The sequence below is a fragment of the Chlorocebus sabaeus genome, chromosome 11 (assembly GCF_047675955.1).
Source record: "Chlorocebus sabaeus isolate Y175 chromosome 11, mChlSab1.0.hap1, whole genome shotgun sequence".
NCBI lineage: Eukaryota > Metazoa > Chordata > Mammalia > Primates > Cercopithecidae > Chlorocebus > Chlorocebus sabaeus.
In genome coordinates, this window is record NC_132914.1 from 7,398,927 (window position 1) to 7,424,860 (window position 25,934).

Here is a 25,934-nt window from a genome sequence, read left to right on the forward strand (position 1 = left end):
TTCCCTTTTGGCATGGGTTTATGCTGAACCTACCATGTATGGGGAGATCCTGTCCCCTAACTATCCTCAGGCATACCCCAGTGAAGTAGAGAAATCTTGGGACATAGAAGTTCCTGAAGGGTGTGGGATTCACCTCTACTTCACCCATCTCGACATAGAGTTGTCAGAGAACTGTGCATATGACTCAGTGCAGGTATGCTATAAGCACAAAAAGAATAGAGAGAGAAGACCAGGGCTGAGGTAGTGGAATAAGCATGTGGGAGGGAGAGCCACCTGTACTCACAGTGAACTGAAGTCAAGTCCTAGGGGCATAAATGTTCTACTCTCTCTGTCCCTTCTCTTACCTCCATACCAAAATATTACCTTTCCTAGCTTTTTTTTTTGTTGTTGTTGTTGTAGACTCTTCTCTTAGGTAATGTCAGGAGACATTGAAGAAGGGAGGCTCTGTGGACAGAGGACCAGTAACAATCCCCACTCTCCAATTGTGGAAGAGTTCCAAGTCCCATACAACAAACTCCAGGTGATCTTTAAGTCAGACTTTTCCAATGAAGAGCGTTTCACGGGGTTTGCTGCATACTATGTTGCCACAGGTAAGGCTCACCCTTCTGCACGTGCCTTATTGACCCAGCTAAAAGATTAGAAGTGAGAAATCCGCTGAGCAACACGTTGAATGAGGATTCTGTTTGTAATTCATACAAAAAGTGTTGACTTGGCCTGAGTCCCTCCATAAATCACTTTTATGAAATTCAAATGCATGATCATATCTTAGTGGTGATGATGATAATGGTAATAACACATATTACATAATACACAGTAATTTATCGAGAGCCACTGTAAACTGGGTATGTGCCGGGGATTTTTCCTATTTTAACACAATCATCACTTTCACCCTTCAAGGTAGGTGTTATTTGCTCCATATAAAGATGAAGAAAATAAGGACTAGGAAAGTTAATAACTTGCCAAGAATCACACGAGGAATGTGTAGTATTTAAACCCATTCAATATATGGCATTTAAACCTTCAAATTCTGGGTACTTCTGTATCACTCTCCAGGTTAAAATGAAGCTAGGACATCTCATAAAGCCAAACTATTGTTTAGATTTGATAGAAGGACCAACATCATATAAAGCAATGAATGTACTGATTCCTCCCTGCAGAAGACATCGTCATGATGTTTACCTTGCAGACTGTCATCCCTGGAGCTGAAACGCTCTGTACATGAGAAAAGTCAAGAATCTGTGACATTAAGAGCTCCCTAGGCCGGGCATGGTGGCTCATGCCTGTAATCCCAGCACTTTGGGAGGCTGAGGCAGGTGGATTACTGGAGGCCAGGAGTTAAAGACCAGCCTCACCAACGTGGTGAAATCCTGTCTCTACTAAAAATACAAAAAATTAACCAGGCATGGTGGCGGTGCTTGTGTTCCCAGCTCCTCGGGAGGTGGAGGCATGAGACTTGCTTGAACCTGGGAGGCGGAGGTTGCAGTGAGCTGAGATCACATGACTGTACTCCAGCCTGGGTGACAGAGTGTTTCTCTCTCTTTCTCTGTCACACGCACACATACTGCCCTCTAGCCTCAGTGACAGAGTGAGGCTATGTCACACACACCACACACACACACACACACACACACACACACACACAGCACTCCAGCCTCGGTGACAGAGTGAGGCTATGTCACACACACACACACGAGCTCCCTTATAGCTGTGTAGTGGTAGGGCTCAACTCTGGATCCATATGTATTACTCTGGATCCAGAGTAATACAGAATAATACCGGCCTGACATGCAATCCCGTGAGGGATCTTTAAGCAACAGGCCTTTCCTACTTTTTCTTACCCTTATGGTTTTGGGTTTAACCTCATTCTGCCTTCTTGGTGTTTTTTCTTGACCTCAGCCTCTCTCTACTCTTTGTAGACATAAATGAATGCACAGATTTTGTAGATGTCCCTTGTAGACATTTCAGCAACAATTTCACTGGTGGTTACTTCTGCTCCTGCCCCCCGGAATATTTCCTCCATGATGACATGAAGAATTGTGGAGGTGAGCTTGGTGTTAAGAGGGTTGCATGTTCTCTGGGATTTGGAATGGCTAAGGCCCCAGAAAGGGCTTTGTCCACCCTTCCAACTTCGATTAGGCCCAGCCTTCATTTGGCAGTTATTCCTTTTTTATTTTTAAATTTGCTTATTTATTTATGTATTATTTTTAAGAATTTCAATAGTTTTGGGGGTACTGGTGGTTTTTGGTTACATGGATGAGCTCTTTAGTGGTCAATTCTGAGATTTTATTGCACCTGTTACCCGAGCAGTGTACACTATACCCAATGTGCAGTTTTCTCATCCCACTTCCAACCGCCCCCAATGCTGAGTCCACAGAGTCCATTGAATCACTCAGTATTGGCATCTATTCTTAGTTAGTCATAAGCTGAGATGAAGCAACAAGAAGGGAGGAAGATAAGACTATAGGGTAAAGTTAGTTAATTGGAGAAGAGAGAGAGATGTCTGTAAAGAGTCTAGTGGGGGCTGTTCATAACCAGGAAAGGCTCCATCCTAAGCAGAGTGATGGAAACCTAATAGGGCTTGGGTGTTCCTGCTGATACGTACTGCATGTGTAATTGCTGCATCCCTCCAGCTAGGGCGGGGATCTCAGGTTAGTTTGAATGGAGGACTGTCAGTTTCTGAGAGAATGAATCATAGAATAGCGCAGGAATTCCTTTGCTTGACGCCGTATTTGATTCTCCCTTTCACTTTTTCTCCCTTAGTTAATTGCAGTGGGGATGTATTCACTGCACTGATTGGGGAGATTGCAAGTCCCAATTATCCCAAACCGTACCCAGAGAACTCAAGGTGTGAATACCAGATCCGGCTGGAGGAAGGGTTCCAAGTGGTGGTGACTGTGCGGAGAGAAGATTTTGATGTGGAACCAGCTGACTCAGAGGGAAACTGCCTTGACGGTTTAGTTGTGCATGACGGTTGATTAATACCCCCACCCTCAACTTACACAAAGAGATCTCTCCCTGAAGAGAAAGAAAAATTTCTGAGGCAGGGTCTTGCTCTGTTGCTCAAGCTGGAGTGCAGTGGTGCAGTCAAGGCTCACTGTAGCCTTGACCTCTTGGGCTCAAGCAAGCCTCCCACCTCAGCCTCCTGAGTAGCTAGGCCCACAGGCGTGCGCCACCATACCCAGCTAATATATTTATTGTGATTATTATTATTATTTTTTACAGAGATGGGGTTTTGCTATGTTGCTCAGGTTGGCCTGAAACCCCCGGCCTCAAGCAATGCTCCCACCTCGGCCTCCCAAAGTACTGGGATTATAGGCGTGAGCCACTGCACTCAGCCTGAAGATAAAATTATCTTTTCTCCTGACCCTTATTTTCCTTCTTCTTATTTTATGTGACATTTAATGCCTCTCTTATTTTTATCTCCCATCTTCCAATTTTACCTCTTTCCTTTAGTTCTTTCCCTCTTCTGATTTCATCATTTCGTTCAGTTTGTTGCAGGAGATCAGCAATTTGGTCCTTACTGCGGTCATGGATTCCCTGGGCCACTAAATATTGAAACCAAGAGTAATGCTCTTGATATCATCTTCCAAACTGATCTAACAGGGCAAAACAAGGGCTGGAAACTTCGCTACCATGGAGATCGTGAGTAACCTAGAAGTGCCTCTTTGGTTGGTGATACCAAAGTTCCCAAACAATGTGGGATCAAAGCAGGTAGATGATCTAGGCACAGTGGAAGTACCTGTGATCTCAGCTACCAGGGGAGGCTGAGGCAGGAGGATCCCTTGAGCCCAGGAAGTAGGAGTGTGAGTCCACTCTGGGCAACAGAGCAAAACCTTGTCTCTAAAACAAAACAAAAACAAAGCAACAATAATTTAAAAAACAGATAGATTGTTGTTCTGATAGTATCCTGAGATTCTTCACTTCCTCAGGAAAATCTAAACCAGTCAATGGTTGCTAGGAATGCCTCAATCCCTAGTAATCCTTTAACTAGACCTGAGAGTGCAGACAGTTTGGGGGTGGTTAGTTGGTAATGCCATATGATTTTAGACATCTGCTATATTGGAATGTTAAGCATCAGGAATGAGGACAACTGGATGATTTTAGAAAGTGTGAGAATGATGTAAATAGAATGAGAGTCTTCAACTATTTTGTAATTTTTTTTTCCTGTCCCAACTTCTGTTCTTTCAAGCAATCCCCTGTCCTAAAGAAGACACTCCCACTTCTGTTTGGGAGCCTGCGAAGGCAAAGTATGTGTTTAGAGATGTGGTGCGGATAACCTGTCTGGATGGGTTTGAAGTTGTGGAGGTAAAGTACCATCTTGGCTTCTCCCCAATCCCTGGCCCCAGATCAGGATGAGCGGACTGAAATTGTCCAGTTGTTTACCAATGTAAGTGTGTGATCAAGGTATAACGCCTTTCCCATAAACACGACAGCTTAAGATCTGTAGTTCTCCCTTATGAGTCATGGAGCTCCCTGGCCAGCTTGGCATTCTCTCTCTGCCTTCAGTCTTCTTGGGGAAGGGGAGTTGACACGTTGGGGTAGAGCTGTCTGTCAGCCTCATCTCCTGGGTGCTTTGGGTCAGTCTGCTAAGATGTTCCCAAGCTTCTTGTGGTGAGGACTCCTCATTGATCCAAGGCCAGAGATCAGTTCCAGTTTTGATTTTGGTTTCCCATATCTCTCTTCAGAAATAAGTGGTGATGTTTATTATTCTCCAGGGACGTGTTGGTGCAACATCTTTCTATTCGACTTGTCAAAGCAATGGAAAGTGGAGTAATTCCAAACTGAAATGTCAACGTACGTGTCTCTTCAAAGTGGAAGTCTTTCTTTTTCTTTCAGAGAGAATGGAAAGATCAGCACATCCAAATTCAGATGCATGGTTTCCTCTTAGGCATGGAGGGAGTGGGTTGGGTTTTTGAAGGGAAGCCAGTCATGGAGGCTTTTCTAGTCCAGCCCCGAATCTGTTCCCAGGCCAACTAGATCGGCAAGTTTCTTTCCAAGAAAGAGGCTATGGGATAGGTCGAGTTAATAGCCCCATGTGGGTGCATTTGTGGCTTCCACTGGGCCTTCACCAATCGCTGAGAACCAGGCTCTTCACTACGGCTTTCACGGGGCCATCTGAGTTGGCATCTTAGTGGGCCAGAGACCTGAGAATTGCCAGTTGGGGAGGATGGCCACAGAGAGGCTGGTGTGGGGAGGTTCATCCCAGGTGTGCCTGTGGATATGGGGTGGGGAAACAGTGAGGATGAAACCGGCCCCATGACTCCTCCTTAGAGGAAGTGGCTGTCCTGACCATCGCTCTCCTTCCTTCGTCTGGTAGCTGTGGACTGTGGCATTCCTGAATCCATTGAGAATGGTAAAGTGGAAGACCCAGAGAGCACTCTGTTTGGTTCTGTCACCCGCTACACTTGTGAGGAGCCCTATTACTACATGGAAAATGGAGGAAATGGTAGGTTTCTTCTACTGGAGGAGGGAGAGTGAGAAGGTGTTGGAGGGTAAATAGCATAATCTGTCTGCCGGAGAGAGTTTGCAGACAAATGAAGGCGATAGGACAGACATTGTTCATCCCCTTGACTTCTTCTAAAGATACACTTTTCATATGGAGCAGGGCACGCTCAGGGCAGCACTAGACACAGGGAATCATAGAGGTCACCAGCTCAGCTTCACAGCTGCTGTAGGAATTCCCCTATAACATCCATTCCATGGGATTACCCACCTTTGGACCAGTTATTTCATGTACAGCCCATAGGAGCAATGCCTCCCTCTTTAAGCCAGCAAGTTACAGTGACTGGCTTCCTTGATGTAGACGGGCTGAATGAGACACTAATACGTTCTCTGCATTGCCTTTATTTATTTATTTATTTATTTTAGACAGAGTCTCACTCTGTTGTCCAGTCTGGAGTGTAGTGGTGTGATCTCGGCTCACTGCAACCTCTGCTTCCTGGGTTCAAGTGATTCTTTTGCCTCAGCCTCCTGAGTAGCTGGGATTACAGGTGTATGCCACCATGCCCAGCTAATTCTTGTATTTTTAGTAGAGATGGGGTTTTACCATGTTGGTCAGGCAGGTCTTGAATTCCTGACCTCGTGATCCACCTGCCCCAGCCTCCCAAAGTGCTGGGATTATAGGCGTAAGGCACCGAGCCTGGCTGTATTACTTTGTATTTTATTTTCCCACTTTCCCAATGCCTTCTTTCCTTCTGCTTTGGAGATGTTCCCTTTGTCTCCCCTGGTGGGCTAGAGGCCTGAGGGATTGTTTGGAGGAAGATATTTTTTTCTGGCTGATTTAATCTGATTTACTACTTGAATCCCAGAGGAGCTGAGGCTCTGAAGGAATGGGGCGGGCTGTGGGGTGGATGGAAGAGGTAGGGAAGATGTGGTGGTGAGTGTGGCCTGTGTTCTCTGTGCTATTTCAGGGCAGTATCACTGTGCTAGTAATGGGAGCTGGGTGAATGAGGCACTGAACCCAGAGCTGCCGAAATGTGTTCCAGGTAAGGAGGGCCGAGGCTTGGGGAGAGATGATAGGCACGGGTGAATGGCAGTCACCTTCTGAAAGCAGCTGTAACCCTCTTAGGAAAGGACTGAACAGTGGCCTGCCAGAGTCCAGCTCAGTGAGGTGGCAGTGGCACTGTGCCGTGGGCTGCCAGGGCTGTGGGGAACCTCCTCAGCTACACTGAAGCCAGGTCAACTGCAAGGAAATATAAGCGTCAGCCAGCGACAGTTGGTGTCTGGTAATGTAGCTGCAGCAAGAAGATACAGAACTGCTAAAAACAGGGCCTGAAAACTGAGAGTGAGTAATCAACACTCAGAAACAAGACTAGTTAAATAACCTAGTTATTATATTAAAAGTTTATGGCTGGTCATGGTGGCTCATGCCTGTAATCCCAGCACTTTGGGAGGCCGAGGCAGGTGAATTATGAGGTCAGGAGTTTGAGGCTAGCCTGGCCAAAATGGTGAAACTCCATCTCTACTAAAAATATAAAAAATTAGCTGGGTGTAGTGGCGGGCACCTGTAATCCCATCTACTTGGGAGGGTGAGGCAGGAGAATAGCTTGAACTCAGGAGGCGGAGGTTTCAGTGAGCCGAGATCATGCCACTGCACTGCAGCCTTGAAGAGAGTGGGAGACACTGTCTCAAAAAAAAAAAAAAAAAAAATTTACATGGCAACAAGATATAGAGGAATTCAAGATTCAGGGAATGAGTGAGATCAGAGTTGGGTAGCAGAAGGCTGGGGCAAATCCAGTAGGATAAAGACCATCCTGGATGTAACTGAGAGCTGAAGACCGAGCTGATTTGTTGTGTTTATTATCTCATTCGCGTCCTTGTAACAGCCCCGTGAGCGAGGTGTCATTAGTCTTATTTGACCAGTCAATGGGTGGGTGCAAGTTCGCAGAGTTAGCAAGTTGCGAAGCCAGGCTTTGAGCCCAGGTCTGTCTAAGTTCAAAGCCTGTTGTGCTCAACTTGGAGTCCCTCCAGGCTGTCTAGCAAGGGATTTAGGTAAGCAGCTTCACTTGAATTCAGTTATTAGTATAACTGAATGGTAATGGCACCAGTCACTGGGAGTGACAGGTCAAGGCCAAAGAAGGGACCCCTCTCTACTTCCTAGGCTGACCTGTGGTTTACTAGGAGGGACTCAGGTGCAACTAGGACTCCAGTAAAGAAGGCGATTAAAGTTTGATCTGGGCATCTGAAGAAGGCAGAAAGCTTCCCTCCTCCACCATCTATGTGAGAAAAGGGTTTCCAGCACTGGCTCTTGGTTGGGCAGCGGCCTCACGTGCTGAGTTGGGAAGTGGAAGGGGGACCCCTGCCTCCAGAAGGGCTGTGAGTCACACTGTGGATAGCGTGAGGCACTAGTGTATCTGGACTCAGTGATTCACACACTGCCTCTGGTTAACTGAGCTCTCCCATGAGCCTGCTATGACATCGGCAAAGCGGGGTGTTTAGGTAAGACCAGGGTGGGTCAGGTATTGAGCTTGTTGACCAAATAGGGTTGACTATTTTGTACTAGAGAACCCTGCAACCTAGCAGGTAAAATTCTTTGAGTGGTTGGAGGATTTGCAGGAAGCCAGTATCATTTCTTGCTCCTTCCCCGTGTTTTTTTTTTTATTCCTTCCTAGTCTGTGGAGTCCCCAGAGAACCCTTTGAAGGAAAACAGAGGGTAATTGGCGGATCCGATGCAGATATTAAAAACTTCCCCTGGCAAGTCTTCTTTGACAACCCGTGGGCTGGTGGAGCGCTCATTGATGAATACTGGGTGCTGACGGCAGCTCATGTTGTGGAGGGAAACCAGGAGCCAACAATGTATGTTGGGTCCACCTCAGTGCAGACCTCACGGCTGGCAAAATCCAAGACGCTCATTCCTGAGCATGTGTTTATTCATCCGGGATGGAAGCTGCTGGAAGTCCCAAGAGCACAAATAAATTTTGATAATGACATTGCACTGGTGCAGCTGAAAGACCCAGTGAAAATGAGACCCACTGTCTCCCCCTTCTACCTACCAGGCACCTCTTCTGACTACAACCTCATGAATGGGGACCTGGGACTGATCGCAGGCTGGGGCCGAACAGAGAAGAGAGATCGCACTCTTCGCCTCAAAGCGGCAAGGTTACCTGTAGCTCCTTTAAGAAAGTGTAGAGAAGTGAAAGTGGAAAACCCCAAAGCAGATGCAGGGGCCTATGTTTTCACTCCTAACATGATCTGTGCTGGAGGAGAGAAGGGCATGGATAGCTGTAAAGGGGACAGTGGTGGGGCCTTTGCTGTACAGGATCCCAATGACAAGACCAAATTCTACGTAGCTGGCCTGGTGTCCTGGGGACCCCAGTGTGGGACCTATGGGCTCTACACACGGGTACAGAACTATGTTGACTGGATAAAGACGACTATGCAGGAAAATAGCACCCCCAGTAAGGATTAATCCAGATACATCCCACCAGCCTCTCCAAGGGGCGTGACGAATGCATTGCCTTCTGTTCCTTATGATATTCTCATTATTTCATCATGACTAAAGGAAGACTCGAGCGAATGATTTAACTAGAACTTGATTGTTGAGATGCCTGGCTGGAAGTAGAGAGGTAGAGTTTGATCATAGAATTGTGCTGGTCATTCATTCATGGTCTGACTCCTTGGGGTCCTTTCCCCTGAGTACCTATTGTAGATAACACTATGGGTGGGGCACTCCTATCTTGCACTATTCCACAGGGATACCTTAATTCTTTGTTTCCTCTTTACCTGTTCAAAATTCCATTTACTTGATCATTCTCAGTATCCACTGTCTATGTACAATAAAGTATGTTTGTAAGCAAATTTTGGCTGACTTACCTCATTCCACACCAAACCCTCAGAATTATAGAAGGGGAGTGGGATGAGAAGGTTGTTATGTCACTGAAATTGGGCATCCAGCAACTAATATTTAATTTAATTGTCATGAAAACAGGGAATTCAGCTTTTCTTCTCTCTTCCAACTGAGATTTACTGAATATTGTGGATTAGTATGAAGATCACAAGTGTAATGCATCATATTCTAGTTTTGAAATTCATTAATACTTACCTGGCCAAAAAAAAAAAAAAAAAAAGGAAAAATAAGGAAGAAAAGAAACTCATTAAATCTCATCGGGTGCATAGCTCACACCTGTGATCCCAACACTTTGGGAGGCTGGGGTGGGAGGAACACTGACCCAGGGGTTCAAGACCAATGTGAGCAACATAGGGAGACTCTGTCTCTACAAAAATAAAAAGTAAAAATTAGCTAGGCATGGTGGTGCTTGCCTTAGTCCTAGCTACTCAGGAGGCTGAGGTGGGAAGATCGCTTGAGCCCAGGAGGTCAAGGCTGCAGTGAGCTGTGATCATGCCACTGTACTCCAGTCTGGTCAACCAGAGTGAGACATTGTCTTGAACAAAACAAAACAAAAAAACCCCAACTTTTTCAGAAGTCCATGTACAATAGTTTGAGTTGGCTGTTTAAGATCTTCTTTAAGTATAATGTTTTTCAATATGTCAACTGAAAGTTAATTTTCCTTTAATACTCACCTGTATCATGCAATATTATGACAACAAAAAAGAAAAACTACAGAAATTGAGCATGCTCTTGTCTGCTTTCCTGGTGGTTTTGATCAATTTGTGACAATGTTTTCATTAGATTGAACTCTGTACCAAGATGACATAGCAGAAAATCTCCCTTCTATTTTCTAGGGGAAGGAAAAGAAAATATTCCTCCTCCCAAAGAATGATTACTGATGAGAAATGACTACAGAATAGAGACTTAGCATTTTACAAACTGAGGACAGGAGAACTCTCTCAGGATGGTGGTTGCCCTAACAGGGTGTCTTAGGAAAGCAGAGGTCTGAGAAGAAGAGTTGAGGGGAAATCTGACCTGTTCACTGTGACACGTGGCTTTCAGGAGGGCAGTTTTTACCAGAAGCCAAAAAGGGTTTGTTTGGGCCCATCAAGAATGGACTTTGATAATTCATAGACCAAGAGGGCTAAATTCAACAGCGACCTTAGACTGGAGGGTAAACACGATGTGGTAACCAGAGGAATTCTAATTGAAGGGCCTGAAGAATTGAAGGGAATTACAACAGGAAGCCTCTGGGATGATTATATCGTCAACCAAGCAGCATAAAGTCACTGTGTCACCCCTGAATTGTATGCCTTGTAGCCGCCTCCTCACACTTCCTGTCATTGCAGGGGCAATGGAATTGACAGTGTGGCCTGGGCGAGAGTGTTTCGGTGACAGGAGGATTCTTCTAGAGATAAAAAGGCATTGGAGAAATATTAAGATTTAGAAACATGATCTGTGATAGAGATATTTTTCTTCTTTTTTTAATACTTGGGGTAATAGCAAAACATTAACCTGGAATCTGATAAGTAACAGAAAAAGGAAGTTCCTCCCTCTCAGAGAATCACCGGTCTATTTGGGTTCTGCCCTTGCTGATGGGCTGAGGTATTGGTGAAGAATTTCCCTCTTTGCTGCCGCCTTGTACAGCGTGACGGGTATGGGTTTTGGATCGTTGACTGTGCTGCAAGGTCATTTCTCTGGGTGAATGGCAGGGAGAAGAGCTAAATGAATCATCATCAGAGACTCAGGGATAAGATCTAAATGAATCATCATCAGAGACTTCAGAGCTGGGAAGAGCTCATCACCAGGTCCTAGAGGGGCTAGAAAGTCATTCATTGTGTTTAAAGGGTATCCGTCATAGTACCTTGCAAGTTACTTGGGAACATATGTCCGCTTCTTCTGAAACTCAGGAAAGTAGTTACCTTTTTAAAGAAGGTGAATTGTCACTTTTCTTTGGTCAGAAGAAAATGGACTGGTGGGTCAGCAGCTCACGCCAGGGAGGAAAGACAATGTCCAGTGGTCAAGAGGAGTTGAAGCGAAGGAACCTACTTCAAACTGGACCAGCCCAGAAGGGGCTAGAAGGGATCCTGGGATCAGTGTTCCGGTCCCTTATTGCAAAAATGCCCCCACTATCCCCCTGGCAGGCATCCTGCTTTAGAGACGGGTGCCCAGCACAGAACATGTTTTGAGAGAACACATCCGTCCTATTCTTTCCCCGGAGCCAGGTCTCACAGTCCTCTCGATTAGCTACGGGCAGACGGACAAACCTGAGGTCATGAGCAATCTTCTCCTCCATGACCCCAAAGCCACTGACATAGCCCATCAAGCCCAGGTCATAGAAGGTCTCGTTGTCAGGGAGGCAGATGGGGAGGAGGTTGGGACCCAGGGTGACACTATTTTCCAGCTCCAGCAGGGCGATGTCCCCCTCAAAATTGTGGGACTCATCCTGACGGTAGTCTGGGTGGATGCTGACCCTGCGGATGGGGTGATTGGCCAGCTTCATGAGCTCTTCCACATTTGTGCGGCCCAGGAACACATCCAAGGGGACATTGCTTTGTGCATCGTGTTCCTTGGGATACAGGTTGTGGGCAGCCGTGAGGATCCTGCGGTTGCCCAGCAGGGTCCCGCCCCTGCACCCGTGGATGTTGGTGAACACCTGCCAGGGGAAGTTGCCCATTTTGGCTTTTTGCCCTCCGATGATACGCTGCCTCTGTTCCACGGGGTGCACGGGCTTCCCACACACTGAGGGAGAGAGAGGGAAGACAAGGGCAAGTCAGCTCCGGGTCTCCCACCTCTTCCTTCTGTGGCCAGCCAGCTCCCCGTGTGCCCTCTCTTTTTGGCTTCTGTCTCTTTTCTCTTTTTCCTCCCATCTCGACACTTCCTTCATTGGCCTATTGACAGGCTCTTCTCCTTGTTCTTGTTTTTATTTTTATTTTTTGAGACTCCTTGCTCTGTGACCCAGGCTGGGGTGCAGTGGCGTGATATCAGTTCACTGCAACCTTTGCTTGCCAGGTTCAAGCAATTCTTGTGCCTCAGCCACTCTAGTAGCTGCGACTACAGGCATGTGCCACCATGCTTGGCTAATTTTTGTATTTTCAATAGAGGCTGGGTTTCGCCATGTTGGCCAGGCTGGTCTTGAACTCCCGACCTCAGGTGATTTGCCTGCCTCGGCCTCCCAAAGTGCTGGGATTACAGGTATGAGCCACTGCGTCTTGCCCCTTGTTCTTGTTTATTTCTTCCTAGGGTGTCTTCTGTTGTTTTTATTCTCTGATTTCCCATCTGCTTAGTGAAAATGCCGGCATTTCGGGACTGAATTCAGCACCCTTCCCCTCCCTCGCTTTCTCGTGGTATGTTCCCCTCTCCTCTCCTCTGTCTCCTTTTTCTGGGCCATGCTGCTTCTGAGGACTTTCAGGCTGCTAACGATCCTGAGGATGGCCCCAGAGGGTTTCCACTCACCTGGCAAGCACCGAGGAATCTTCTCTCCCTTCTGTTCATTCTTCCAAATGCCCTGTGCTGTGGAGGTGTACAGCCCTGAAGGCAGAGGAGGCAAGAATCAAGTTGGGAGGTGATGGGTCAGAAAACTAGGTTGCAGAGGCCGGCAAGTACTGAGTGTGCTCGACGGGGAGAGGGGTAGGGAGGAACAACATGGCAAGGGCCAAAGGTCAAAGGCTCAACTCTAGAAGGAAAAAATGTCAAGTGTTCAGAGGCTCTAGACCTATATTTTGTTTTAATGTCAAGTAAAAAAATCAGAATGCTTAACCATTAATATATGTTTGCTGTGATCCCTGTTTGTGAAAGTAGACATAAAAACCAGAAGGAATGTATCAAAATCTTATCAGTGATTGCGTCTTAGTCGTGGAATCATAGATGATAATTGTAGTTACGTCTTCTGATTGCTGAAAATGTGCCATGCTTCTTACTTTATCTGCATGATCTCATTTAACCACTACAGTGACACTTGCAGGTGTGTGTTATTGTCCTCATTGTGGATGAGGAAGCTGAGCTTAAATAATTTGCACAGGGTCACATAACTTCTAAGTGCCAGAACCAAGGTGCAAGAGGTTTTCTGACTCCAAAGTCCAGCTCTTAATGAATACCATTTATAATCCAGATTTTTTTCCTCTTTTTTCTGTTTCAAACCTATAATGCATGTGATTTCTAATATTTAAAAAAAAGTTTGAAAAATACCCACTAATGAGTGAGAGTCATTTAGTAAAACTAAGTGCAAAAATCACAACCAGGTTTAGAGGGGAGAATGGAGAGGGGAGTTTCACTGAGTTAGCTGTAGTGGTCATGATGGTGGCAAAGACTGTGGTGTCGGTGTTGGTGGTGATGGTGGTGTTGATGTTGGTAATGGCGGTGGCAATTGTGATGTCAATGTTGATGATGACAGTGGTGTTGTTAATGGTGGTATTGTTAATGGTGTTAATGGTGATGGTGGTATTGGTGGTGATGATGGTGTTGGTAATGGTGATGATGGTAATGGTGGTGGTGATGGTAATGGTGGTGGTGATGGTAGTGTTGGTGTTGGCAATGGTGGTGGTGGTGATAGTGGTGTTGGTAATGGTGGTGGTGATCATGGTAGTGTTGACAATGGTGTTGGTTATGATGATAGTGGTGATGGTGGTGATGGTGGTAATAATGGTAGTGGTGATGGTGGTGTTGGTAATGGTAATGGTATCGATTGTGGTGATGGCAGTGATGGTGGTGACTGTGCTGGCATTGATGCTATTGGTAGTGTTGCTGGTGTTGTTACTGGTAGTGGTGGTGATGGCAATGATGGTAGCAGTGGGAGTGTGGTGGAGGCAGTGGTGGTAGTGGGGATAATGTGGTGGCAGTGAGCTGTTTATGTGATTTGAATCTTTTCTTTGCATGAGCTCCTCCTTCTTCAAACCTACTAGCTTCCTCTTTGCACTACAATTCAGGCCCCTGAAGCCAGTGCCCTGGCAGATACCTTAATATGCATTCCCTAGGGATTCTACTGGGAGAAATCTCAGAGGATAACCCAATGGGATGGAAGGGAGAAAATTTCCATTTGCGTTGGTCTCTACTTTGCTCAGACCCTGCTGCCAGCTCTGGTCTGCATCTTGTAATATGGCTTGTGGCAGTAGTACTGGATATGGGCCTTGTAGGTATTCACCCCGATTGTGGTGGTGTAATGGAAGGCAGATTTCGGGGCTGCCCACAGTCCTTGACTTGGAGAGAACACAGGGCAGGGTGAGAGCTGAGAAAGACTGTGCTGGAACTTCAGTGGGGGGAGTGTGAGTTGTCTACCTGCAGAGCACGTTGAGAGGCTTAGAAAAGACAGTCAGTGGCGAGGGCCCTTACAATGGACAGGAGGGCCCTTACAATGGACAGGAGTTGGGTGGTGTGAAATTCAGTTCTGGGTAGAGACCATCCATCCCATTGAGATGAGGACTCACTGATTCCTGAGACGAGGGCTCACTGATTCCTGAGATGGGCCATAGGCATCAAAGGACAAGTCTCTTTGACCCTCCTCCAAGGGTGAGGGTCTGTTGGAAAGAGGCTTAGTCTGGACCCCTCCTTCTTTCTTGGCCCAGGTCCTCAAGGTTGGAGGTGGGAAGTCCCCAGGATCATATCCCTGAATTGTGACTTACTGTTGCATCTGGGCATGGCACGATGCCATGTGCCATCATCCTGGCAGACAGCTGTGAAGGAGTGCAGCACCTGGTTCCCCTGTTGAGCAGAGGAACAGGCGCCATCAGTGCCAAGAGGCAATGCAGGTCCCTTTCCTGCCCTTCCCACACAGGAGTGGGAGGCAATACAAAGACATCTCTCAGCTCCCCCATGGATGTGGCTCCTTCTTCCTTCTCACCAGCCTGTTATAGACAGGAGCACTGAGCTACACCACAGCAAGTCACAGTGGGACTAATTGATAGACCTGATCATCCTCTCTCTTGACTGTGGCCTGTTCCCACTGAGGTCCAATTGAATCCCACAATTTGTAATTTAAAAAAATCACAAGCCACGTTTGAGTGTTTTCTGTATCAAAACAAAAGCCTGTGCTCCAGGGCATTTCTCTGGCTGGAGTCCCCTGCCTCCAGGCCTGCAGCACTTTCTCTCTCCTGGGTTGCAGTTTTCCTAAGGACAGAGGCCTTCCCTGAAATCCTAGAGCCACCTTACCCCGTTGAAAGGTGCTGGAGATGTTGATGTATGTGAAGTGCTGTTGCTGTTGAGCAGGGACAAGACTAGGAAATGGCAGTCTTTGAAATGAAAAGTTACTGGACAATATGAATGAGTTTTACTAAGACCAAAAATTGGCCAAATGCAGTGGCTTACGCCTGTAATCCCAGCACTCTAGGGGGCTGAGGCAGGTGGATCACTTGACGCCAGAAGTTTGAGTCAAGTCTGGGAAAATTGAGAAACCCTATCTCTACCAAAAATACAAAAATTAGCCGGGCACGGTGGCACTTGCCTGTAATTCCAGCAACTCCGGTGGCTGAGGTACCTGAGTAGCTTGAATCCAGGAGCATCGCTTGAACCTGGGAGGCAGAGTTCACAGTGAGCTGAGATCATGCCACTACCTGGGTGACAGAGCAAGACTCTGTCTCAGAAACAAAATAAACCCAAAAAGACCAAAAATCATCCCATAGAGTTAGCCCTGGTTGCAAAAGAATGTGTGTGAGAACTAGACCGTCTGAGTAAAATGTAGGTAATATGAGAAACGGTGTGACTTGCTTTAAATTCTATGACATGAATGACAAACGCAAAAGTAAGGGCAGTAGGTGGTGCAGGCAAGGGAGGGTTGTAATATGAGCAAAGAGGTTGTTAGTCTCCAGTCCTCTGGACCCAGGACACCCACCCAATTCTCCTGATGGAGATGGAAGCACCTTGGAGTAAAGAACAATGCATCAGATGAACTTGACTTGATGCAACATTCAAATGTGAACTCCACAAAGGCTGTGTGACTATGTGGGTTTCTTTTTACTGAACTTCCCACATCTAGGACAGTGCCTGACAGTAGACCCTTAAAATGTGCATTAAATGAATTAACTATGACTTAAGGACATGTCATAGGTCTCTTCTTTGATTCTGATTGTCTTCTGTGTGGACCTATTGAGCAACGAAGGGATGTCCAGTCTTGGGTCTCTGTCCAGAGAGATAGAGAATTTTTAGTTTACCAGCTTTTGTGAGATTGACCCATGGATAAAACCATATTCCTTCCTGAATCTTCAGATCTGAGGACACGATGGTGGGCCCAGGGTGAGACCACCAACATGTGTAAAAGAGCCCTGGAGCAGGAGGCAGGAGATTGGGGTCCTAGTCCCTGCCGTAGAAAATCACTATGTGATGTTGACGAGTCACTACATTTCCACCCTGCCTTTCCAGTTCCTTCAGCTTTCTTGATTATTGGACGAGGGCAATAGTTCTTAAACTTGGCTGCACGTTAGAATCACCTGGGTAGCTTTAAATAGTCTTGTTGCTCAGGCTCTACTCCAGATCAATGGAATGAGAGTCTCTGCTGGGGGCCCTTGACTTCAGTATTTATTGATTGATTTTTGTTTTTTAGAGACAGAGTCTGGCTATATTGCTCCAGCTGGAGTGCAGTGGCTATTCACAGGAGCCTTGTATGGTTGGGTTCAAGCAATCTTCCAGGATCGTAAACTCTGTTTTAAGTGTGCAGCAAGTTTGAGAGCTGGTGGACCAGGAGACTCTTCCAGCTGAAACGTCTATGACTCCCGCTGAGGTGAGACTAAATTCTCTGTGAACACACCATCTGAATTCCCCCTGGGATGCTGGGCCGGCTCTCTCCCCTCAGCCCTGGGCTCTTACCTCTATGAGCTGGTAGCCTAGCTTGCAGGTAGCAATGAAGTAGTCACGGAATTGGTACTGAGGCTGCAGGTTCTGGATGACAGTGAACTTGTCTAGGGTCTTGGGCTGGGGACACTTGATGACTATTGGGGAGACCAGAGGGCGTATTTATTTGAGAGCCACCTGCCCTTCCTTCTTCCCACTTTTTCCCCATTGTTGGCCATTGAAGGAGGCCCCCAGGGAGCCTTACTCTCGGTGGTGTAGCGCAGCTTCCAGCCCCGGCTGTCCCCCGACTCATCTGTGAAGAACAGCAGATCCACAGCATTGTTGCTGGTGTCAAGGTCGGGGGGCCTTTGCTTCCCACAGAACTCGCCAATGTTCTTCCCATTGGCATAGATCTGGTAGGGGAGGAGGGTTTTTTTGTTTGTTTGTTTTCCAGCGTGGACATTTTTACACAGGGCCAACTGTGTAGTAGCCTGGTGGCCAGGGTGGTGGTGGTGATGAAATCCTGCCTTATGTGTGTTTTCAGGGGAAGGTGGAAAGGGATCCCCACAACCCAATTCCAGTTATTGGGAACTTGCCCAGCCCATGGGTGATGTTGGCCAATTCCTGCCCCAGCTGGCCAGGGGATCCAGGAGGAAGTTGAGACAAGAGGAGCTAAGTGCAGACAGAAGAGGAGGAAGGGGTCTTTCAGGGGTAGGACGGCTGTACCTGTAGCTGGTCATAGGGGCAGTGTACTTGCTGGTGGTCATCAATTTCAAAAGGCTCCACGAACTTGAGGTGCAGGGTGAGGCCCCGCTCTACCCGGATGCTGTAGTCGCAGTGCAAGTCAGCGGGGTAGGACCGGCGGTACTCCAGGCTGGAGATGTAGCCCGATGCCTCCATGTACAGCTCGCTGCTGCACTCAGCTGTGAGAATAGAGCCGCAGGGCATCATGGGGCCACTCTGGCTGGCTCAACCCTGCCTCCCTGCTCCACCACTCTGGCTCACCCTGGCAGGAATACCTGTCCTTCTGAAGCTCATAGCCTGGATGGCAGGAACAGAAGTAGCCTCCAGGCTGGGCACAGTGGCTCAAGCCTGTAATCCCAGCACTTTGGGAGGCCGAGACGGGTGGATCACGAGGTCAGGAGATCAAGACCATCCTGGCGAACACGGTGAAACCCCGTCTCTACTAAAAAATACAAAAAACTAGCCAGGCGAGGTGGCGGATGCCTGTAGTCCCAGCTACTCGGGAGGCTGAGGCAGGAGAATGGCGTAAACCCGGGAGGTGGAGCTTGCAGTGAGCTGAGATCCGGCCACTGCGCTCCAGCCTGGGCAACAGAGCGAGACTCCGTCTCAAAAAAAAAAAAAAAAAAAAAGAAGTAGCCTCCAACGTAGTTGTTACACAGGTGCTGGCACTGGGGCTGGGGGTCCCTCTCCCCTGATTTGCTCTGGGAAGCACATTCATCAAGGTCTGGAAGGCATTCAGGAAGGAGGGTTAAGCTCCGCTGGGAGACCAGAGTAGTGGCTCTGATCTTAGGGAGGTCACTCACCAGAGGCCTAAAGACAAAGGCATCTTTAGGCCACCTGGACCTCCAGGCCAGGCCTCTCCAATGCTCTCTAGGGACTGCTCCACAGGGACAGATCCCAGGTTGACAGGCCTCGTTAGGAAAAGCTCTCTTGAGGGGAGGAACAAGGAAAGCCAGGCTTTCAGCTTCTTTGGATTCAAGATTCCCTTTCTTGGCCTCCATTCAATGTGGCTGAGGTTAGAGAAAAGGGATCCCTGGGGGGCTACTCACCCACAGCTTGGTAGTAGGCCAGGAAGCCCTTGTAGAACATGATGGTCCCATTCTCCTCGTTGGAGAAGTCTGTGTGGAAGGTCAGCAGCATCTTGTTCCCTTGAGACAAAAATTCCTTTTTTCCTGGGGGGTTGCCCAGTGGAGAACCCAGTTGCCCACAGAACCTCCCCAGGTTTTTCTTATCAGCAGAGATCTGGTGGAAGAAGGACAAGGAGTAGGAAGAAGACCTGTTGTGGAGTGGCACACGTGGTGGCTCAGTGATGGTCCTCCTGGTCTCGCCCAGAGTGAATCATGCACCACATCGGCTCTGCTGGTCACTACCTGCTGGGTTCAGCTACTGCAAACTTCCCCATGTGACCTTCAACTGTTCCCCAAGTCTCCCACTGACTCACTCTTTGCGTGTTGTCCTGCACTGGGTACCTCAACCCTTCCCTGTTTTCTGCTCCTCTGGCAGGTTTCAGGTCATTCTCCATCCCCACCTCCTGTGGCCTGTTCCTCTGGGGTCCTGGTTGTCTGTACCCAGCCTTTCCCCTCCCCTCATTCCTTGAGCCCAGAGGTGTCTACTTTATTTTCTGCCTTCCAGTTCCACCTAGGCTTAATGAAACCATTCACACCTTGAGTGCCTCCTTATGCCCTTGACTGAACATGAGCCCTGAAGCCCACCAGTCTCAGTGTCAGGAGGCATGGCCTTGTCCCTCTTCCATCCTCCTCAAAGCCTCCTCAACCTCTTCTTGCCCCTGCCACCAAACACCCTCCCCCGACACTGCACACTCACGAATTCCTCTGGGTGGGTAGATGTTCCGTTTTCATGTTATGTTGGAGGCCAAAAGAGTGAGGGTGGTGATCAACTCAGTATACCACTGGAGGCTACATGAGTAAACAGCAAACTCTTCTCATAAACGCAGGATGTTGGCAAAGTGACACACTGCATCTGCCGCCCAGAAGGAATGCTGAGGGCAGCCATGCCCCAAGTGTAGTGTTTCTTGTGATTATCTACAGGGCACATCTGAAGCCTGTTAGTAATAATATAAACCTGTGATCAGTCAAGCAGCCAACCAATTGTTACCTCCTCCTCCCTGCTCATTCTACCCAATAAATGTGAAGGGCTGTGGAAGCTCGGGGTCTGCTGCTGTTGCTCACTAGAGCAGGGAGCTCTCTTCTTCTTCCCCTGGCCTCTTTCTTTAAAACAGTTTGTTTTGTCTTAAGTTTTCATTTCTACATTTGTCCTCCTTCATTCAGTCTTGTAATGATGGACTCAAGTAGTAACATTAGTAACTGTTGTAGTGATGGTCTCAAGTAGTAATCGTGGCAGTCAGTTACAAGTGGCGCCCAAACAGGGACAATCAAGGACAAACCAGGACCTGAAGAGGCCTGCAGGGACAAATAGAGATTAGTAGGGATAAATAGAAATGAATAGAGATAAATAGAGACAAATGGAGATAGGTAGGGACTTGCAGGAACCTGTAGGAACTAACAGGGACCATAAGGACAGACAGGGACAGATAGGGATAAAGAAAGACTAGAAAAGACTGGCAGAAACTTGCAGGGACAGACAGAGACAGATAGGGTCCTATAGGGACTTGAGCGAGGACAGTCTGCTGGAGCAGAAAAACTAAAGCCCAGAAAAACCTAAAACCTAAAACCTACCAGACGAATGAGAAACCCCGTTACAAGTCTGCCAGCAGCAATATAAGATCAGTGCTCTAAAGTGGTATGGAGAACAGGGAGTTTTTGAATCAGGGTAACATAGGGAAGAATTTGGTTATTTCTTTTCTCTTTTGTTTGGAGTTTGGTAAGTACCATCTTTTTGTTATTATTTCAGGGTTTGAGCTAATTTTTTGCCGCACCTACAGCACCTATTGAGGGTGGTGAACAGGAGAGGGAGGATAAAAACTGGCTTGAACCGCCTGCTCTTGTGACTACAGAGAGGCTCACTTTGGCTTTGGCTTGCATGGATTGTGGACACGTGCTGGCACCTGTGAGATGTGCAGAGGATTTGGGAGGTTTTCTCAGCTTGTCAAGATGTGGGAACCGAGCTTCATTGCTCTGCAGTGTTGACTCAGGCAATGGCTAATTTGGTAGCTGACAGATCTAAAGGAAGCCAAGGGTTAAGCCCTAAAGTGAGAAAGCGTTATAAGTGTAGAAAAATTGGATGTTTTAAAGGAGAATGCCGTCAGACCTCTGGGCAGAAGCGACCTGATAACATAGTTCTCCTCTCAACAGAAAAAAACGCTAGGACTTTGTTCTCGTTGCAATAAAGGAAATCATTGGGCTAATCAATACCACTCAAATTTTCATCAAAATGGCATCCCCCCCACCCCTGTTGGGAAATGAGAAGGGGGCCTGGACCCGGGCACCTCAAACAATGAGGGCATTCCCTGTCTGGGTTGCAACTCCCTTTTCAGGGGTGGGTTTCTGGAGACTCATTGATTCCAGCTCCCTCCAGTAGCAGAAACACTTGTAAGCACAGGATTCCATCTCCCAGTCAGAGAACGGGTTACATTAGTTGGAGGAGACAAACACACTAAGATTCCCACTGGTTTTGGGGACCTTTGCCAGCAGGACACATGGGATTAATTTTAGGCAAAAGTCATCTTAACTTACAGGGCATTGCTGTGGTTCCAGGAGTTGTTGATTTGGATTACAAACAAGAAACTCAGGTAGTGGTAATGGCATAAGATCTTTGGGTTTTTCAACCAGGGAGAATATATTGCTCAATTGTTGCTTATTCCCTGTAAATTGCACCCTTCTCCACGAAAGGAGAAACAAGGGAATCGGGGATTTGGAAGTACAACTACACGGGAAATTTATCTATCACAACCCATGGCATCTAATAGACCCACTTGTTTAGTGTAAATTGAAGAAAGAAGTTTTGTGGGCTTATGGATACGGGAGCAAGAGATTGGTCTCTTGTGGTAATAGATCTTGAAGATTGTTTTCTTTGCTGTGCTATTGCACGAGAAGGATAAGCCTTGATTTGCTTTCTCTGTGCCTTCTGTTGATTGGAAAGAGCCTGTCTCATTATCAGTGGAACGTTTTACCCCGCAGTAATTAACCAAAGAGGCAGAAGCTGAGTTACAGCTTGTGGAGCAGATGCTTCAGCAACAGCATGCCTCCTGGCTACAGCCACAAAAGCCTTTGCTTTTGTTTCGGTTGATTTACTAACTGCGGACGAGGGTATGCTTGTGTTTTCACAGGAAATGAACAAACCGTGTGGGTGCCCCAAGGTGTGTGAGACCATGGAACCAGAGACTGGAGAGACCCATGGATCCCAGCTGTGGGCCTGGCTCCTGCAGTGCGAGCCATGAGCCAGTTGAATCTGAATCTGAATGTGAAGATGGAACAAAACACCAATGGCAATTGAAGGCTGCACAGCCTGGAATTGCCTTTACTAAATTAATTCAAAAACAAAAAGGGAGAGATGTTGGAGGCTGAAAGAGTGAGGGTGGTGATCAACTCAGTATACCACTGGAGGCTACATGAGTAAACAGCAAACTCTTCTCATAAATGCAGGATGTTCGCAAACTGACACACTGCATCTGCCACCCAGAAGGAATGCTGAGGGCAGTCATGCCCCAAGCGTTTCTTTTGATTATCTACAGGGCATATCTGAAGCCTGTTAGAAATAATATGAACCAGCTGGGCACGGTGGCTCACGCCTGTAATCCCAGCACTTTGGGAGGCCGAGGCAGGTGGATCACGAGGTCAGGAGATGGAGACCATCCTGGCTAACACGATGAAACCCCGTCTCTACTAAAAAATACAAAAAATTAGCCATGTGTGGTGGCGGGCACCTGTAGTCCCAGCTGCTGGGGAGGCTGAGGCAGGACAATGGCGTGAACCCAGGAGGCGGAGCTTGCAGTGAGTCGCGACAGAGCAAGACTCTGTCTCAAAAAAAAAAAAAAAAAAAAAAAATATGAACCTGTGATCAATCAAGCAGCTGACCAATCTTTATCTCCTCCTCCCTGCTCATTCTACCCAACAAATACAAAAGGCTGTGGAAGCTCGGGGTCTGTGGCCTTTGTTCACTAGAAGCAGGGAGCTCTCTTCTTCTTCCCTTGGTCTCTTTCTTTAAAACAGTTTCTTTTGCCTTAAATTTTCATTTCTATGTTTGTCCTCCTTTGTTCAGTCTCATAATGATGGTCTCAAGTAGTAACATTAGTAACTGTTGTAGTGACTGTCTCAAGTAGTAACTCTCTCAAGTAGTAACTGTGGCAGTCAGCCACAATCTTATTCGTGCATACCTCCTACCTCCAGGGGTCTCCTGGGAATGGTAGTTATTGGACCTTCGCAGGCTCTGCTTGAACCCTGAATCTCATTTTTACTCGATAGAGAAAGATGGGCCAGGGAAGGTACCCTTGGTTGTCACAGAGGTGAGGGTTCTAAGCCTACTGTCCTTGCTGAAGACTATTCCCGTGCTGCCAGAGCACACATTTCTCCTCCTCATGTCCCTGTGTTCCTGTTGAGGCAGGCAGCCATGCCAATCTTCTCCTTGGAGACAGGGAAGCTGAGGCACGGTGGTTTCCCAAAGGCTCTCAGCTAGACAGCAGATGGGGAAGGTTTTCTTGACTCAGTGGACAGTGAATTTCCTGAGTGGGTCCTGTCCCCTTCTCTGTGCTTCTCCCCTCAGTGCTCACTGAGGGCCTCTTCACCAGTGAGTGCCCCGTCCAGGGCAACCCTTGGCTCTAAGAGATGCAGTCGGCCATCAGCTCTTGTGGGGCCGGGCTGTGTCTGGGGGTGTGCATGCCATACAGATCCCAGATCCCAGAGGTTCCCGTTTTGTCTCCCCTCTGCCCGCCCATCCTGCCCCTACCTCAACATAGTCATAGGAGCAGCCTTCAGAAGGCTCCAGGTTGAAGTGCTGGAAGACGAGCTTCACCCTGTATCCTGTGGGGACTGTGATCACAGTGTTTGTTTCAAAGCTGTTGGGGTAAGGCTTGGGGAACAGAGGGAAAGTCACCTCCCCAATAACTTCTGAGGGATGAGAATGGGATCTCTTGGCCTGTGGAACAGGGTTGAGGCCAGGAGGTATAAGAGCCACCTGCCAAAACAAAAGAGTGTCTGGAGTTGGAGGGGTTCAGCACTCTTGCCATGTGGGCAGTGGCCGTGGCATGGGACGAGATGGCCATACCGCTGGGCATCCTCCTCCTCTCTGCCCACTCTGGACCTCACCGACATGTTCTCAGCAGGGGTGCCTGGGTGGGGAGGGCGGCCTTTGCAGCTGCTGCATTGGGTCACTCCCCAGGGCAGTGTCCAGTCCAGAGGCCACCACACTCCCCTCACACTCCCTTTCCAGCCTCCTCCCCTGCCTGGCCCCATCCCTCCCCTCCCCTTCCAGGAATAGGACTGGCTTGGGACAAGTTAGTGGAGGGTGAGGGTTTCCACCTCTGGGTGTCTGAAAAGGCTCCCACAGGTTCAGTAAGAGCGTCTGGGAGAGACCATCTGTGGAGTGTGGGACACAGGCAGAGTGTCCCCTCCTGGGCAGGGGGTCCCCTCCTCTCGCTGCTCCCTGCTGTGAGCCCAGAGGGAAGAAAGGACCATGGCATGGGCTTCTATGTATAAGGTCTCCTCTGGTCCTTAGGAGGAGGGATGGGGCGTGTGTTGTGTGTGTCCATGTGTGTGCACAGTGGGATTGACGAGAGAAGAGTGTGTGAAGAGAGAAGGGTGTTCCTGTCTCCCTGAATTGCCTCCCATGCCCTGGCTTCTCCCCTGGCTTCCCCCTCCCACCTGGGTGCCCATCACCCTTGCAAGGCCCGTGTTGAATCCTGGGCTCTCCTTCGTGCACTGTGTGCAGAGGGAGCCCGCGTCACACACAGCAGGGAGGGGAGGGTTTTCTGTGGAGTGGAGGGGGGACCATTCCCGGAGGAATGTTGGAGGGAATGAACTATTTGCATAAACAAAAGATCTGAGTTTCCACTTTAATTTAGTTTTGGTTTTGAAATCCCTGTCGGTGGTGCCACCTGCTGGTCTATGAGGGAAAGGGCTAAGGAGACGGGAGTCGGACTTTTTAGGGCCAGGGGAGCCTTTGGTTGGAGGCCCAGATGCTTCAGTCTCTGAATCTGATCAGCTTCTCCTTTCTTCCAAGACTTTCCTGGGGGGCTGCTGCTGTGTTTACAAGGTTCCTACCAAAGCAGTGGGAGACCACAGGTTGTGAGGGATTCTCTTTTCTGAGCTGTCCTTTCCCATGACCCCGTTCTTCTTGCTGTCATTCAGCCCACAGCCCTGGTTCAAGAATGGCCCGGGTTTCCATGCCCAGGATATAATGATAGGAACACTGGGGCAGAGGAGGGCACGTGGGAGTGGGCAGAAGAGAGAGGAGCTTGGTTGCCTTGGGGTCCTGGCCTGCTTTAGCCGTGAATGACACGTGGACATAGAATAGGGATGGCCATGTCAGGGCAGCCCTAAATCAGCCCTGGGTTTGAGACCCTCTGGGGCAGCTGCGGAGGGAGTAAAATGTCCCCATCTCCTCAGCGTCTGCTCAACACAACTGCCAGGGCTGAAGCCGAGGGTGCGGGTGTGGAGGAAGAGGCACTTGGTTTTTCTGAGATGGAGCCAGGCCCCTGGGAGGGAGGAGGGACCCTAGACTCTCTTGTCCATGAGGCCATAGTGTCCTGCTTTAAAAATTTTGCTCTTGGCCCCGTGTGGTGGCTCGTGCCTGTGATCCTGGCGCTTTGCGAGGCCAGGGTGGGAAGATCTCTTGAGCCCAGGAGTTCAAGACCAGCCTGGGCAACATAGTGAAACCTCGTCTCTACAAGTTAAAACAAATAAAAAACAATTTCACTGTTTTTGGAAGGCTTTCTTCATCAACCCTCCATGGTACCAAATATCTGAGGGCACTTTTCCCCATAGAGGGGCTTGGGCTGCAGAGCAGGCCTCTGTGTTCTTAAGCCTTTGTAGGCTGTTCTGCTTGTTTCCCTTATTAGATTAATCCCTCCAACCTCCACCCTTCTACCCCCATCCCCATTCATCCATTTATGGGCTACCTGTTTAATGTGCAAGGCACTTTCCCAGGCAATAGATTGCAAGAATTCACAGAGCTGATGCAGTTCCCCATC

General features: G+C 48.1%; 2 protein-coding genes across 2 annotated transcripts; one reads left to right on the forward strand and one right to left on the reverse strand.

The window, feature by feature from the left end:
• Positions 1–398: 398 nt before the first annotated feature.
• On the forward strand, positions 399–9,297 carry LOC119623236 (complement C1s subcomponent-like). The gene is made up of 9 exons (XM_073020441.1): positions 399–590; positions 1,917–2,042; positions 2,761–2,960; positions 3,489–3,642; positions 4,190–4,305; positions 4,716–4,794; positions 5,318–5,446; positions 6,411–6,485; positions 8,112–9,297. Exons 1-9 carry the CDS (start codon positions 416–418, stop codon positions 8,906–8,908), a joined length of 1,851 nt encoding a protein of 616 aa, XP_072876542.1. The 5' UTR covers positions 399–415; the 3' UTR covers positions 8,909–9,297.
• Positions 9,298–10,852: 1,555 nt separating this feature from the next.
• Positions 10,853–24,156, reverse strand: LOC103218859 (complement C1r subcomponent-like). The gene is given in 13 exon segments (XM_073020442.1): positions 10,853–12,070; positions 12,785–12,873; positions 14,392–14,497; positions 14,500–14,523; positions 14,947–15,025; positions 17,123–17,244; positions 17,352–17,499; positions 17,813–18,009; positions 18,092–18,151; positions 18,468–18,554; positions 18,880–19,072; positions 23,693–23,847; positions 23,850–24,156. Coding segments are annotated over 13 exon segments (2,160 nt in total). The 5' UTR covers positions 24,058–24,156; the 3' UTR covers positions 10,853–11,378.
• Positions 24,157–25,934: the final 1,778 nt, after the last annotated feature.

Coding starts and splice junctions, on each gene's coding strand:
- LOC119623236 (XM_073020441.1), top strand. CDS start 416: ATGTCAGGAGACATTGAAGAAGGGAGGCTCTGTGGACAGAGGACCAGT. Junction 2,961..3,488: donor ACTGCCTTGACGGTTTAGTT/GTGCATGACGGT, acceptor CATTTCGTTCAG/TTTGTTGCAGGAGATCAGCA. Junction 3,643..4,189: donor ACTTCGCTACCATGGAGATC/GTGAGTAACCTA, acceptor TGTTCTTTCAAG/CAATCCCCTGTCCTAAAGAA.